Here is a 12,437-nt window from a genome sequence, read left to right as displayed (position 1 = left end):
AAGCTGCAGGCAGCTTGTGCCACTGTGTCAGCTCTAGTATACTGGTAGCTCCCCATCAAAGGGGTTGAGGTTTTGTTTGCTGATTTTTGCTGTATGATGGGGAGACAGAGAGTGAAAAGGACAGAAGAGATGTTTTCCAGAACTTCTAAAGCAGTTACCTTTGTGATAAAGAGTCACACAAAAAAAAAAAACCAGGCCCTGTCACTCCCAGGTTTACTATTAGTTTAACTCCTCTCTACTTTTGCTTCAAGTGTGTGTTTTTCTACAGCAATCAATGCAAGACAAGGGTATTCTGTTCTCAATGTAAACCACATGCTTTTGGAAAGCAGTTTAAAGTTCATTGACTAGACAGGTAAGGCAAAACCAGTGCGGCGCATGTTGGTGAACAAAGACTGCATGTGGGGTGGAAGTGTTCAAAATGGTTCAAAAGGTGTGTGGATGTGGCACTTGGGGACATGGTTTAGTGGTGTACATGGCAGTACTGGGTTAACAATCCTACCTGATGATCTTAGAGGTCTTTTTCGATCTTACTGATTAAACGATTTTATGATAATACCCAGCAAAAGGAGGATGTTTGTTGCTACTTACAGCACTCAATAGGATTGGAGGCTACTTGCAAAGAGAGGGTCCTGCCATTGGCCTGTGGGATATGAACCCTGAAGACCAGCCGCACACGTGTGTTCTTCCGACCGATGTCCGTCTCCCCCTTGCGCAGCTCGATGTCAGAGTTTCGGAGCTTTAATATCCCAGCACAGTCGATGCTATCCGAAAGGAAACACAGAGCAATTCAATGAATTTCGAGTAGACTTCAGGAAGGCCGGAGTGTGCAACATCTTCCCTCTCTCCTGTATGCTCTTCTTAAAAAACTGAGTCAGCCACAGCCCAATGACCGGGCTAAACACAGCACTCTGGTTAGTCTAGTACTTGCATTCACAAGTAGCTAAGTTGGGGCTATCTGCAGTAACAGGCAGTAGGTGCTGCTGAGCACATAAATTTAGGATGTTACCTCAGTTCCCAGAGGGAGAAAATCTAAAAGACTCTTCCTCCTCAACACATCCTGTCAGGACGGTGCTTAAAGATTAACAAAAACCCAAAGAAACAGCAAGACTAGAAAAGTCAGTGGAACGAGATGATGGTACAGGAAGAGTTACTAACGTAGAACACAGGGTTACTTACAATGGCACTTGTTACAGCTAATTTGGAGAAAAATCTGACATGATTTTTAATCTAGGGTAAAGTCCTGAAAGTGTTTATTAATGAGCACAGCTGTCCCTGAGGTCAGTTCTACTGTCAATTTGTTTGTATTTGAAGGAGTTGGAAATACTCCCAAGCTGAGCACTGAGCTGAGGCTCTGCATGAAAAACACTAAACTCAGAGTCCTCCCTCCACATAAGGGAAAAAACGTGCTTTTCATCAGATACAACTATTACTATTTCTGACCTCTCTCTCATTTTTTTTTTAACTTTGGTTTCCTCCTGGATGAGCTTATAAGTAAGGATTTTTGTCAAAGAAAATTTCAACAGAAGAAGTTCCCAGAACAAAAGACATATAAACATACACACTCAAAAATCCACTGCAAAAGGCCTCTGCCTTGGCCACGACTACAAAGCCTACATGGCAATTTCTTCTGGGTACTGGTCTCTGGCATGCACTTTATTACACGGAATATGCATAGTTTAATTTTGTTTTGCATTCAAAGAGTTTAATTCCCCTCCAGACCTTTGAAGCTCTGTTCTGAAGCAAACTGCAAACAAGCACTATGGCAGCAAGGTTTTGATCTGCATTTTTTGTGAAGTATGGATTTCAGAATTAAAAAAATGCCCTTGCTGATACGATCAAAGAAACTAAAGAAAGTGTTAAAGCTCCTCAACAATGCATATTAGCAGGTGAAGCCATAAGAATTATGAAATATTTGTACCCATGTCAAAATTCTATGCAAAGATCCTTAAGCTGTGGAAGAAACAGTGCATTTCTCAATACTGTCTCTCCTACAGCAACACTTGTAAAATAAATACAGTACTTAATGAGATTCAATTCAGAGCCAATAAAGCTCAGAGGAGAAAAAACATTTAAATTCAGGCTTGTAAATCATGGATATTAAAATCTGAAGTCAATAGGAACAGCTAAGTGTGCAAAAATTTAGATGTGGAGATGAGCTTCGGTGTTTCCCTAAATCAGGGTCTGAACACACAAACTATGTATGAAAAAAGTCCTTGGCTCCAAATTTCAATTCATTGTTAGTGCTACATGAGGTTTTAGACTACTGACGTGTAAGGCTTATATACAGCAAAGCACTGTTTGTGGTTCTTGAGAGAGCCCTACTACAATCTGGCACGCATGCCACAAAAATATTCAGCTTGGCTCCCGAACTGTGTAACTACCTTTATTCTATGGTGAAAGATGACTGAAATGGTAATAATGTTCCTAGATGGCCAAAAATGTGATTCAAACTGGATAAATAAAGGGTCAAATAAATATTGTTTGGGTACAAATTGGTGAAATTTCATTAACCTCAATGTAGCTGTGCCAGCTTATGATGACAGTAAACGGGGCCAATAATTTTGCAGGCTTGTCATGACTTTTAACACAGTGCACTGAGATCGGTCCTTGGGTCTTGAGTGATCACTCTAAGCCCAGCTGGCAATGCAGCTAAACATATTCTGGCTGTTCTATTTACATGAGGTACTCCAGGGCATGTTGTACATGACACTGCAAACCAGCTTCTAATAATCACTATGTGCGGAAGGACTTCAGGTGTCTGATGCCATTTTCCACTTCATTAAGGCACAGAAAACTCTGTGAATAACAAGGAGTGAAATTGTGATTTTCCTGTGGCATTTGGTTTGGTGGGGGTCAGGACTGCTTTCTGTCTACCTTCTACTTACCTATCTCCTTACACATGCACACAAAGGTGCACACTCCTATACATAAATATGAATACATTTATACTTACACACACACCGAGAGCTGTACTTGCACGCAGAAATTCCTCCCAAGGCAGACACCTCAGAAAAGGGTTAGGATCATTTGAAGGAAGGGGGAGACAACTCAGATAAGGGCTAGGATGATTTAAAGGAGGGGGACAAAGAGCACAGGATTAAATAATGTGGAGTGTCTCATGTATGTCACATACACAGAGGGATATTTCAACCTTTATATACAATCCTATAATGACATTCACCTGTGTGTAATGGACTTGCGGAGCATTTACTTATCACTCCTACTAGCTCAGAAATCCACGCCTGCTATTTTGCATAGGACTTAACTTACCCCAGTTTAATGACTCCAATCTGTACACTGCATCACCTTTGAGTAAAGGTTCTCACAGGTAACTTTTCTTAGTTCTAGAAGACTTGCTTCTAAACAAATGCTATAAAAGTGCTGAGTTTTATTATGTGAGAAATGAGTGGTTTTATTTGTCTCAAAAAAACCACGAGGGTACTTGGAACTGCTCTCTAAGAGTTTCCTTTGACATCCAAAGATAAATTTTAATAGGCCCTGTTCCTTGTGCTAGTGCGTATAGGAGCAAGAGGTGTCATATTTAGAAACTAAATGCAGGAGCTGAGGTAGGAGATATTTACAGCTCGGTAACTGAGATACTTATTTTAAATGGCAAATAAGCACATTGGCTGAAACTCTAGAATGAAAGCAATCAGTTGTCATAAATATTTGTGAAGTTCATTTTCTGTTAAGCTGATTAGGGGCAATTTGTCCCAGTAAAGTAGTGAAAACCTACTATTACACAGAGAGATTTAGGGAAAAAAAAATACAGGAAAAGGAAAATTGTGTACAAAAAAAAAAGAAAAAAAGGAACAAAACCAAAAGAAAGTAAGTGAGGTGACCAAAGACCAAGAAGAAACTGCTAGATGTCAGATACGCTGCCTGGCTCTTACATTGCTCTCATGTTGTTCTCTGGAAGAAGCGGTATTTCCAGGACTTTGGTGTTGGAAAGTATTGTTTCGTGGCTGGTGGTGGAAACAGTCTTCCCGGTGATTCGGTGAACCTGGTAGAAAGCATGGGGTCGCAGCAGGCGGTCGTCTGCAGTCCCAATGAACAGCTGTAGCGTGAGCGGCTCGCTTTCTAAGTAACCATGTAGCTGGCAAGAGAACAGAAAACGCCCACTGAGCACCATGCACATAAACTGCTGGGAATCAATTAAATTTTTATAAGCGGGAGTGCCTAATTCAAGGAGAGGACTTGTGACAGGTGCGATGTGTTAAGTTCCCCCCTTCCATTTTTCCTGTAATGTAATATTAGTACAATAAAAAGGTGCACTCAGAAAAATGTCTCATTATCCTAAAGGACCCGAGGCACTTTAGATGGGCTGCACCTTTGAGCACTCCTGCTACATCCACAGAAAACTTTGCACAAATTCTGCCGCAGCGTTCAGCAAAAATCCACAATGAACTTGATGTTCCCTCCCGGTACTGTGGGAGGCAAAACCGACGGAGTTTGCAAGTGGAAAGGACACAGCTCATCCATCCCTGTGCTTCCTGGGTCATCCCTCATGCAGCAGCAGGCTGCTGCTCGTGACTCGTGCCCTCATTAACCGATTTTTACGCTGGTAAATACCTCCCGGGACAGCGCACAGACAGATCACATATACACAACCAGTAGCTCACCACGTGTGTCAAATTCTTGTTATAATCACATAAAAATCTCATTGAAGCTATTGGGCCTGACCATATTACAGCGACAACAAGTTATTTCTGCCACAGGCTGGGGAGGGAAGAGGAGTAGAGCCTGACCTTACCCCCACCACCTCCTGTAGAAGCTACTTTGGGTTCCCACTGCTGTGGAGTCCCCAGACAACATCCTGCTTAACGCTGCCACCTGACATTGGGAAATGAGTCTCACAAAACACAGTTATCTTGCAGTTGTTACTTGTGAAGCCTTGTCCCAAGGGAAGAGAGGACACAGCAACTTTAGGAGAGAAAAGAATGGGCAAGGTGGGCTGTCCCAGGAGATGCCCCACAGCAAACGTCACTTTGTTGCTCACTTTGTTGTAAGGTTTCGTTTCCCCTCTGAATGGTTCAGGTGGGTTTGGCCGTGAGTTATTCACCATCACTGCACCATCACTGAATCTGATAGATCAAAATTTGTCATAATTTGGTGAGGAGCAACACTTTCATGGTGCATGCAAATTCAGAGCTAAATGAATCTAAAAGCAAACGGTGAAACTCGCGTCAAATCCCATACATAACTTCTGTATTGTATTTTGCCAGCTTTCACTCTCCTTAAATCTTAAAAAGTAATTTCTGGCTATCTCTCCAGTGTATTTTACCATTTGACATCGGGAGTGCTATTAAAAACGAAGATCTTGAGTCACTTTTACTCCTTGAGCACTGCAATATTCTGGCAGGTGCTTACACAGGCACAAAGCCTCCCCTCCATTATCAAACATGCTGAACGGCAACAGGAATGCACAGTGGTAACGTTTCAGGTACCACGGCGACCAACACATGAGCAAGGAAGGACATTGTGCTTAGACACATCTTCCATCACTAATTGGGCACATTGCAGATTTTTCAACACTCACTTTGGTCAGAAGAGCCAAGCGGAAGCATTTCAACTTGTGTGGCAATTTTTATATCCTTACCTAAAGCACACAGATGCTGGGAGGACAGAGTGACAGGAGGAGAAGGCGGCTCATGTCCAGCACTACAGTATTTTATCAGCTCTGCGTTCCTGAGACACAACATGAAGGTAGCTCAGAGCCAGGGGGTTGTGATATGATACAATATATGAGGGGGTTCCATACCAATATTGTCACATTGAAAACACATCAGTGGCAGTTTGAAAATCTGCAGTATCAGCAACAGACATAGAGAGATGCCTGTACATTGCCTTCAGCAGGGTACCATGGGCTGCAAGCCTCAGTCCAGCCCCACTTGGAACACCCACTTCCTACAACCCTGGACACCAACATTAGCACTGCACTGCAAAAAGAGGACTTTCTGGCTTCATCCAGCAGAGAGAGACATGCAGCCTGAGCTGCCAGTGGGTGATCACAGGTGTGCTCCTGGTACAGCGACTGGCTGTACCAGGGGGAAGCCACCGTCCTACTCATCACCACTCTGTCCCCTCGCATAGCAGCCCTGCCTGTTCGGTAATTCCATCAGTGTGCATGAGCTGCGCTGGCAGAGTGACCTGGATCTGTCCTGGGCTGATCTCACCTCGCCTCAGCACCTCCAGAGCCTCAGCAGCAAAGCTGAGGTAACGGAAGAGACTCAAGGTATCGTGGGGTATTTTTGGTCAAGAGCAGCACGTGGGTCTTCAGAGGGAAAAGTAAGATAGTGTGACACACCAGCCAAATGAATTCCTGTGCATTACTAGCGGTCACTTCTCCAACTCGTCATGGAGGGTGCTTTTTATGGGGAGTGTAAAATTAAAACAAACACATATTGAATTACAAGGCCACTTAAAACGTAAAAATAGACTAGCGAGTAACTTAAACCTCAATTCAGCAAAAGCAAAGTCGCACACCATGGTACCCATATGTTTTACTGAATACAGGCAAAGGGGACCAAAAACCTTGGTCTTGCACTGGGTTCTGCTATTTCAGGCTTTATCTTGAAATCTGAACTCAGCTGCTGCCATATCTTGTAACCTACTGCTGAGTCTCAGCTTGTGCTTTTCCCACAGGTTTCCTACCAGGACGCAATCAAACACCCACAGTCCTCAGTTGTGCACACCTGCCCTCCCCCGAGAAGTGTTCACATGCTGGAGAATAAATAATAAGTTCTCGGATGCATGTTTTGCACTGTTTTTTAAGGTTTATGATCTTCAAAATGAATTTATGTTTACTCTTTTTTTAAAGGATCTGTCCTAGAGCCATTCTGTGCTTTGCTTTGGATCCATCACCCACAGTTACTTACTCCCTGACTTGGAAAGTGCCAGAAACATCCAGAAAGACTAATGTAATCGCTATATGCTTGATTTTGCTGCCCTCAAAACAGGCAAAACTTGCACTCATGTCACAAGTTTTATGTCGTCTTCTGTGGTAGGAGGCATCTGATCTCCGATTTGCATTTCCATTTGAGCTTTACCCATTGCATCACATTATTTACTTTTATATTATGTCACATAATTGTGTATGCCAACAAAAGCAATAAAAGAAAGCAATGCAAGGATTAACATTTAAAGGAGCACATACTGTCAATGACTTATTTTAGATTACGCACCCAGCACACAATTTCTGTCACAGACAGTGCTGAGCATTGGGAATTTTCAGAATGCTGAAGATGCCTGGAGAGTGAACAAGATCCTGCTTACTCCCAGCTGGGCACAGCGAGAATATTCTACAATTCCCTCAAACATCGAAGAGCAATTTTATTGTCAAGTCATTCAACAAAATGTCAAGAGGAGTGGTGCCAGTAAAGGCAGAGCTGCGGTACTCCATGCTGTTAAGATTTGTTAGCACATAGATGGAATATCAAACAAGAGCAGTGTAAAATGGGACGGGGGGAAAAGGGTGACTGAGCATTTTTCTAGGTGAGGAAAGATGTCGCATGTTCACATCCATGCATATTTTCCACACATGCTCTGGGATACTGTACTTGGTGGTATAGCGATTCAGTTTCCTGGCGTGCAACATGGGATGCGTGCGTCAGACACCCTATTTTTATCTTTTTCTCTGTGTAACACAGTCCAAAGCTCTTAATAACTCAGCGGCTGAGTATGGGTGACAAAGGTGCTCTCGGCTAAGGCATTCATAATAAAGGATGTGTCTTTCCTACCAAGCATGCTTTGCTTGGCAATACATAGATCCAAGTGGAAAGATCTGTACTTTCCCCTGCCGTGAAAGTGGAAAAGGAATTACTTGGAAAATAGGATCAGGAGCAGAATGTTTTTGAGTGAGTTTTCCTTCCGAAATAAAGGCCGTGATACAGCAGTCACCTGATTCGGTACAAAGGAAAGATGCAGGAAAAACTTAAGTATGCAGATAAGACTTCTGTGGTCAGTTTGTTTGGTGTTGAAACTAAAGTAGGTCACATTGTCTTGTTCTGACCAATCACTTATTATCTGTCCTTTTCCTTTTTGAGTAATACTCTTAAAAATATTTTGAACTGGTCTCAGACGATATTTGCATTTATACTGTCTGAAGCTGCTAAGATCAAAATCAGATCTTAATTGTGGGCCTATTATATACTCCTCTAATTCTATCAGAAGTGATGCAGTCACTGGTAATTAACACCAGAACAGGACCGACTGCAGTCAAGCTCTTCCTCACCCTACATCATCTTACACAAGAGCGAGGGAAAGGCTGGGCGACTGTGCCACCGCATCAAGCTTTCCCTGGGATTCCTACACCTCTCTGTCATCGCTTTCCCAACGCCAGCTCCCACCAACACGTCTTGATTCTCACCAATAGACTGCTGCTCATCTCGGCACAGGGTGCCAAAGCAAACCCCAGCCTTTCCCTGAGGAGATGCGTTACGCACCGGGTGCTGGGGCTGGGTGTTTCTGTGTGTCCAGTTCCATGGCAATGAACACCAGGCATCTTCCTCTGGTAGTCAGCAAAGTGTGAAGGAAACACGGCTGTCACCCCTCGCAGCCATCAGGCGACTACGAGGTACTATCCAATTCAGTCCTCCAGCCATGATAACCTCAGGTCTATCACAGACGTGAGCACACCCAGCCTGCCTGGATTCCAAATGTTTGCCTGGTGCATATCTATTAAAGCTGGTAATCGGAATTAAACAGACTTGAAAAACGATGAGCAGAAAGAGGTGAGATGTTTCACCTCAACACAAGGACTAGGAAAAAAAAAAAAAGCAAAACCTCCCCAAACCTTGCTATAGTTACCAAATTCTGAGGAATTTTTGCAAATGTCACATCCAATAACTCAAACGCTATTTTGGCTTCAGTGGTTATTCTACAGTCTGTGAGGAAAATTTCTATTATTTAAGCCACAGCATTTATTTTAAGAAACGCAGCTGAAATATTCTGCATGCTCCCTTCCAAGTGCTTTATGCTTTTGGCATGCTGAAGCATCTGTTGAAATGCTCAGAAAGCTACCTGTCATAACAAGGAGCCCTCTGTGCCTAGAGAGGCTCCTGGATGCCACCGAAAGAATGGTCCTGTTCTCACAGGACACACCAGCCAGGTACACCATCTGCACCACCCATGACATCAGTCAGGAAAAAATGGAGCTACACTATGTAATAGCCTTCAAGTGTACTTCCTGCAAAAACCCTACAGTGGTGCATTCCTCCAGATACGGGATATTTCTGTAAATATGTTAAATACTCATTATGGAATAATTTAGGGCTTAGCCTTGCCCCAATGCATTCAGGGCAGAGCTTCCACTAATAACAAAGGCAGGGCACAACCAGGGATTTAGTATTCACCCTCAAAGCTAATCAGCAGCTTGTGCTTGAGACTCGAGGCTACCAGGGGCTGCGTTCTTAATGATAATGATGTGCCAAAAACCCCATAGGTAACTTCTGTATCAGCAATACCTCTAGAAATGTGTGTGACTGTTCTTTGTATGTTTGGCATATAATAAAGACAACAAGTAAATACACCCATTTAAGCCTCTAAAAATATTAAGAACAATATCTACATTTTCTTATCATACCATGTAATTTATGGCCATACTGCTTGCAGCAGGTACTGCAGTGTTTATGCTTAGCAATGCCTTACACATCTGTCTGTCCCATTTGCATTTCCAGAACTGTTAAGGAATATCTCAGTCAGTCTGGAGAGAACCATTAGTGAGACTAACTACCCCGACTGGGGAAAGAGGGTTTCTTTCCCCTTTTTCCCTATCAATGTGTTGGAATGTAATTCTCATGCTTTCTAAAAAAGCTCAAACAAGAAAAAAATCTATAAAATAGCGGTAATTTTTATGTAATTGCTGCTTGTCTCTTTAAGCTAGAGATTAGGGAGGTACACAACAAACAGCTTTATTGCTAACTTTCTCAAACAGCAGGTCTTTTTCTTCTGTTACAGTAACTGCACATGATGAATGAGAAAATGAAACAAATGGTCATGTTTTAAAAGTGTATCTAATATACAGACTCAATAAAATACCATCAGCGAGTGCTCAGTATCCTGATTTTTTAAAACCAAATTGAAGATCAAGCTGTTTAAACTACAAAGAAAGTGCACAAACATTTTGGGTATTGATTTCAGCTGTGAGCACCAAGCATGCATAAAAATTGGGTCATCAATCTGATTTTCAAGAAAAAGAATTTACTTATAGCTCCCACGTAGAAGCACTCAAAGACGTGAGCCACTGCATCATGGGTTTAAACAGCAAGAGGGAAAAGTTGATCTTGCAGGCAATGACTGTCATGTGAAGCGCAGGCAAAGAGGGTGAGGTCAGGAGACACGGGCATCTATTCTCGTGTACACTGCAGAGATCCTGCCTGACCTTCGCCTGGGCAGCCCCTGGACTGCCCTGTCATCATGCCCCTGGGCTGAAAATGCCCAGGGACCTGCTGCTGAAGGCTCAAGGAGCCAGCAACCTATGCTTCTGGGGAAAAAAAGTAAGGAAAAGATTGCCCTCCTCATTGCAAAATTCCCTCCACCTATTCCGATACGTTTTGGCACTGAATTCCTCTGCTAGGGGAGGCCTGAGGAAAAAACACACCTCAGATGTCTTGAGGCAGAGGGCTGCGGAGGCTCTCCTCTCCACCTCCTCTCCAAAATTCAAGGGCTGAACACCAGGTGCCACAGGATATGGTTTATGGAATCAGTTCAAACTCCCCCTCAGCTCCTCCGCTTAAGAAGGAAGCTGGGCAGTCCTCCTGCAGATCTAGGGGTGCTCTACATGCTGCAGGGCAGTGGCAGGGCACCAACAGGCAGCTGTATGCTCTGCTACAGAGCAGGGTTGGGGCAGGGGCTGGCAGCCTCCAGTCTGGAGATGCAGGACCCCACAGGGCAATGAGCAAGCAAACCTGGCAGTGGTAATTCAATCAGACAGGCAGCATGCACCGAGCACTGATGAACCACTGATATGTGTGTCTTGGTTTGGAGTGTTGCAGCATCCCTGTCTCTTTCAAGCTGTTTCTCTCCAACTTCAACCTCACACACTCCAGGAGTACATGTTTCAGTCACCGCCATACCACCCACGTGCTCCTTGTGCTTTTTAGATCTCTGGCCCAGAAGGCTGTTGTGTACCTGAGGACTGAGAGAGGCACATCATCCTGACCAGGGTGATAAGGAACCTCTTCTCTTTGCCAGCAACCAAGCAAGCAATACGGGGTGATGGTTTTTGGATGAGGTGCAAAGCTCAGTTCCAGACTCCTTGTCAGTGTGTATTCAAAATGGAGGTGCTAAACTTGGGCAGCTTGGATGCTCCTGAGAGAGCACAAGCCAAAAAAAGAGGAGCAACTTACTCAAAACAGCAGAACAGATAGACTTTGGAATAAAAAACAAAACACAGCAAAACAAAACAAACCCCCAAAACCCAACCAAACCGAAAACACCACCTTAGGAGCTGAGGTGATTCTCTGGCTGTGATAAGATTTTGCTGAACTTTATCTGATACAGTTAAGCAAAAAAAGTGAATAAATTACGCTCTGTGTGACTAAACAGAGTACTACTCCTTAGTCCTTCCCTTATTTCAAGTAAAACTGCAACAGGAATTCCTACAGTTTTTTTGTGCTACTTTCAGGATTTATTTTTCCTTTCTAAAACTGATTTTCCTTGGATTCGCTCAAACCCTGTTTTAAAGATCCAAATGTAGTCAGAGCTGGTCCACAAATAAAAATAAGATTTTAAAAATAAGAACAAATAAAAATTTGCTCCTGCAAAAGGCCAAGTCTGGGGTGAGGGCGAGGGCTGGATGGGAGAAAAGTGAATGGAAACAGCAGGAGTGTGTTTTATGTGGCACTTTCTAGTGCTGCCACTTGGACCTTAACTCAACAGTGCAGCAAAAGAGCAGCTGTTCACATCATGATGAATAAAGATCTATATAAAACTTCCAGCTGCAAATACGCTAAGGAATTATTAATCTTAATGTAACAGAGACGCTGTACACTCAGTCACTGGCTCACAAGTAATTTCAGTCTCTATCCAGGGAAAAACAGCCTTCGTGGCCGCTGGCTCTCTGCACAGCCATGAAATCTCCTTGTCTAAACAGCTGTAAGATGCTGCTCCCTATTTCTGGGAAGGATTTTCCTCCTCAAAAATATGCATACCTAGTAACCAACCCAAGTCACACTCCTCCTAAAACTATTAGACTCACAAGGGGAATGCCCAAAAGAAAAGGAGTTACTAACAGAATGAATTTGTAGGTCCTGGGTACCTTATTCCCTGCGACACAAGGAAATCATTACTGCTTTCATGACATCTTCTACCACAAGACAGAAGAAATGTCCTTCTCCTAATCCTTGTTGCCTCACCACGCTCCAAGGATTAAAATTCCGAGTCTGGGAATAAGTCCAACACAATAGTGCCCTCCCTGAAACTACCCAACCCCTCAC

The 12,437-nt window shown here is 43.3% G+C and overlaps 1 protein-coding gene across 5 annotated transcripts in view; it reads right to left on the bottom strand.

The window, feature by feature from the left end:
• The window catches only part of NFATC1 (nuclear factor of activated T cells 1), a 108,898-nt gene that overhangs the window by 60,685 nt on the left and 35,776 nt on the right, over positions 1–12,437 (bottom strand). For all 5 annotated transcript variants that reach the window (XM_050308597.1, XM_050308619.1, XM_050308626.1 and 2 more), the window contains exons 4-5: positions 3,894–4,096; positions 589–761 (exon numbers count right to left, since the gene is read on the bottom strand). In XM_050308597.1, the coding sequence (XP_050164554.1) occupies positions 589–761; positions 3,894–4,096 (376 nt within the window). The remainder of the gene's footprint in view (positions 1–588; positions 762–3,893; positions 4,097–12,437) is intronic.

This window comes from Myiozetetes cayanensis, unplaced genomic scaffold (assembly GCF_022539395.1).
Source record: "Myiozetetes cayanensis isolate MyiCay16 unplaced genomic scaffold, myiCay2020 scf1, whole genome shotgun sequence".
Classification (NCBI taxonomy): Eukaryota; Metazoa; Chordata; class Aves; order Passeriformes; family Tyrannidae; genus Myiozetetes; species Myiozetetes cayanensis.
This window is presented reverse-complemented; position numbering and strand designations above follow the sequence as displayed.